The 3,089-nt window shown below is 50.2% G+C and overlaps 1 protein-coding gene across 1 annotated transcript in view; it reads right to left on the reverse strand.

The window, feature by feature from the left end:
- Positions 1–259: 259 nt before the first annotated feature.
- LOC103917957 (tyrosine-protein phosphatase non-receptor type 11-like) overlaps positions 260–3,089 on the reverse strand; it is a 41,466-nt gene continuing 38,636 nt past the window's right edge. The window contains exons 15-16 of the mRNA XM_009325179.1: positions 2,143–2,262; positions 260–1,698 (exon numbers count right to left, since the gene is read on the reverse strand). Coding sequence (XP_009323454.1) covers positions 2,178–2,262 — 85 coding nt within the window. The 3' untranslated portion in view covers positions 260–1,698; positions 2,143–2,177. The remainder of the gene's footprint in view (positions 1,699–2,142; positions 2,263–3,089) is intronic.

Here is a 3,089-nt window from a genome sequence, read left to right on the forward strand (position 1 = left end):
GGGGCTGTCCCTTTGCACCTCCCCTTCTCACCATGTACTTGGAAAAAAAGGTTGAAGGTTTAGCCAACACGCAGCTGAACCTCTCACTCACACATAGTCAAAAGGAAGATTCAAAGCAAGTGAAAACAGGGCCCCGAACAGTAGCATTTGGTGATGGGAGACATTCAGGATGCCCCATTGCCCACACCAACCGTCAGTCACTTTCCCAAAAAGCAAACGACTTAAAAAGAAAGGAGAAAAAAAAAAAGCCTTGAGAATATTCAACATTTATTAAAAGTGCAATAAAAATAAACAGTTCTCCTGTCCCTGGGACAAGGGACCAGAAAGACCAGCCAGGAAATACAGCCAAGATATGTCGTTGTGCTTTTGTTCAACCCCTTCCGCTCAACACTTGGAGCCGGCGCTCCAGGCACTAATACCCCAGCCGTGCAGCAAGTCCCTCCAGTTCCGGAGACCTAGGAGGACTTCAAGAGCCCCATGCATGCTCTGGAGGTTCAGGCACGGGCACTCAGACCCAAGGCTCCCCACAGAGCGCACTTTCAGACACTGATGAATCCCCCAGGACAGGGTTCTTTGGCGGGACTATTTGCAGGCCTTAGGGCTGGAACAGCAGGAAGCACCGGCAGTCACAAGTCAAGACCTATCAACAGAGCTGGAATACTCCACTCGGTGACACACTCATCTTCATGGCACTGGTCAAGTCACAAACACTCCTACAACACCCCTATTCAGCAGACACAACACTTGCCTTGTCATATAGTTGCAGGGGGAAAAAAAGAGGTCATGCAGCAAGGTAATGGCAGAGCTGCATCAAGCTTAGAGGGGCCCAGCTCAAAGAGTTCAGCTCAGATTAGTATCCTAGGCTGTCACTCGCTAGGGGTGGCTAAAAGCACAGCGCACAGCCAAAGCTGCTTTCCTACTCATCGGCACCCATCAGCCAGGTGGGATTTCACTTAGCTCAACATTCAGACCCACACAGTCAAAGATGGAGATGCTCACCCCTGTCTCTCAATTCTGCTGTGAAACCCACGTGCAGAGCAGCTAGCAGACTCTCAGGCACACACACACACGCATCTGCTGTACTACAGCAGCAGGGATTGCTCGGTGTGCTTTGGCAGGGTTGCATAGAAATCTAGAACTGGTACAGCCAAAAGGAAGTGTGAGAAGAAGAATCAACAGAGGTGCAAATACCCGGGTCCAGGCAGTGCTCTCTATTTCTCACCCTCACAGGCAGCAAAGTTACTCCAGGATTTAGTCTAAAAACACTTCTAGCTTAGAAATGATTGACCTAATGAAAACATTGAAGTGTACTAACATTTTACTAATGCCCTAAGTGGGCAACCCTGGGAAAGCTCCTAAACAAATAGTCATTTCTGTTCCTTTTAACAATTTGTGTGTAAAAAATAAGAATCTTAAATTAAAAAAAAACCAACAAACTGAGCCTTGATGCCCTAATGAATGTCCAGAGGCACTTCCACATAAATTATCAACCTACTGATATAGGGGAGAATGGGAGAAGATCCTTCTCGTGAATAAGTTAGGTCAAGGCGTGTTCTTCGGCGCAGACTCTACTTGCTTCTTACAGTCAGCTTCTTACTTCCTCGCTGAATCCAAGGTGCTTGGGGAAGGCAAGACGGGCAAAACCAAATTGTCCGCAATTGCAGAACTTGGAAAGGGTGGACGTAAACACTGTAAAACCTGCATTCCAAAACAAGAAGGAAGAAGGGTGGCTTGGTTTATAACTGGGAGAAAAGTGCATTGATAAGGTTACAGAGCTGAGACACTCCCAGCGTGTGAAGTCTCTCCTACTTGTTTGCATACACAGCACAGCCTTGTTCTCCCGAGTCTGGCAGCTTCCTGACATAACAGCCCAAAAAGCAGATCTCCCCCCCTGCCCCCGGTAACATTGTAAATGTGTTTCCCCGTTGAGATCTCATTACCCCATTTCCCCCTGTTCCCCATCAGCAGCTGGCCACAGCCGCACCTTTAGGCTCCGTCAAATTTCATCAAAGCATAGCTGCCTTCCCTGATGCAGGCAGAGCCACAGAGATCTGCATAAGCTGAGCTGAAGAGGAGCTGGGTCAAATGCAACGTAAACAGACCGTGGTGACACCCTCAGTTAATCAAGGGAAGCATTCCTACCTGTACAGCCTCCATACAGCTCACCTCCGGCTCCTTTATCGCCCTGTATTACTCATCCCTGAAACCTTTGGGCTTTTGATGTTAAGGTTCTCGTAGACGGAAGCTGACTCATCATCAACCCTGTGAAGAAACAAAGCCTTGTTATTAACAGCCTCACTGCTCCGGACCTTTTCCCAGAGGCAGGTGGCTAGTGGGAAGCAGGTAATGGCCCAGCCAAGCTCCTTTTTTCCCTCCCCAGCCTTGTAGATAGGACGACCTTGGGTTACCCGCTGTTCTCAATCCTTGTTTTCTCTCCCTCTGGCTGGGCCGCCCCTCCTAGGTTCAAATACAGCTTGGGGATGGAGCCTTGAACCTTCCTCCACATGTCAGCCTGTCATGGATGCAAAGTTTCTGCAGGATCAGCGGATACAGTTCCTTGTATTTCCTACTCTTACTTTCTCTACATACCCAATTTCTCTGGATTGTCCAAAATCTAATGGAAGGAGAGAGCTGCTCCAAAGGCCAGATCCAAGTACCTCTACAGCGGGTTTGACACCCAAAGCTGAACTCACGGGAGCTCTCTGGAGCCGACAATACCAGCCCCGTAGAGCTCACCTTGTTCGGCTCAGTCCCACACCGTCCTCCCCGCCCTCATTTATTCAGAGATGCAGTTTCAAAGTTGGGCGTTTTAAACAGGACACGGATGTTTCTAGAGTCCAGCGGGGATGATCCCAGCTGGCCAGATCCAGTAGGAGCTGGCAGGTTCGTAACGCCAGCGATGGATCCAGGCTTCCCTTTAGCGCTGCGTGAAAGCAAGGGTCTTCGCACTTACTAATGCGCTGCAGGACCGGCGCAGCTCTGCCTGCTCCTGCCTGTGGGGTGCCACAGGACACCCCAAGCAGCGCCCTTCCCTGCCTCCCCCTGCCCTCTCCTGGCTCCCAGGGCTGCAGCTGCCCCAGCCCCGGCCC

The sequence above is a fragment of the Pygoscelis adeliae genome, unplaced genomic scaffold, assembly GCF_000699105.1.
Source record: "Pygoscelis adeliae isolate BGI_AS28 unplaced genomic scaffold, ASM69910v1 Scaffold36, whole genome shotgun sequence".
In the NCBI taxonomy this organism is placed as follows: domain Eukaryota; kingdom Metazoa; phylum Chordata; class Aves; order Sphenisciformes; family Spheniscidae; genus Pygoscelis; species Pygoscelis adeliae.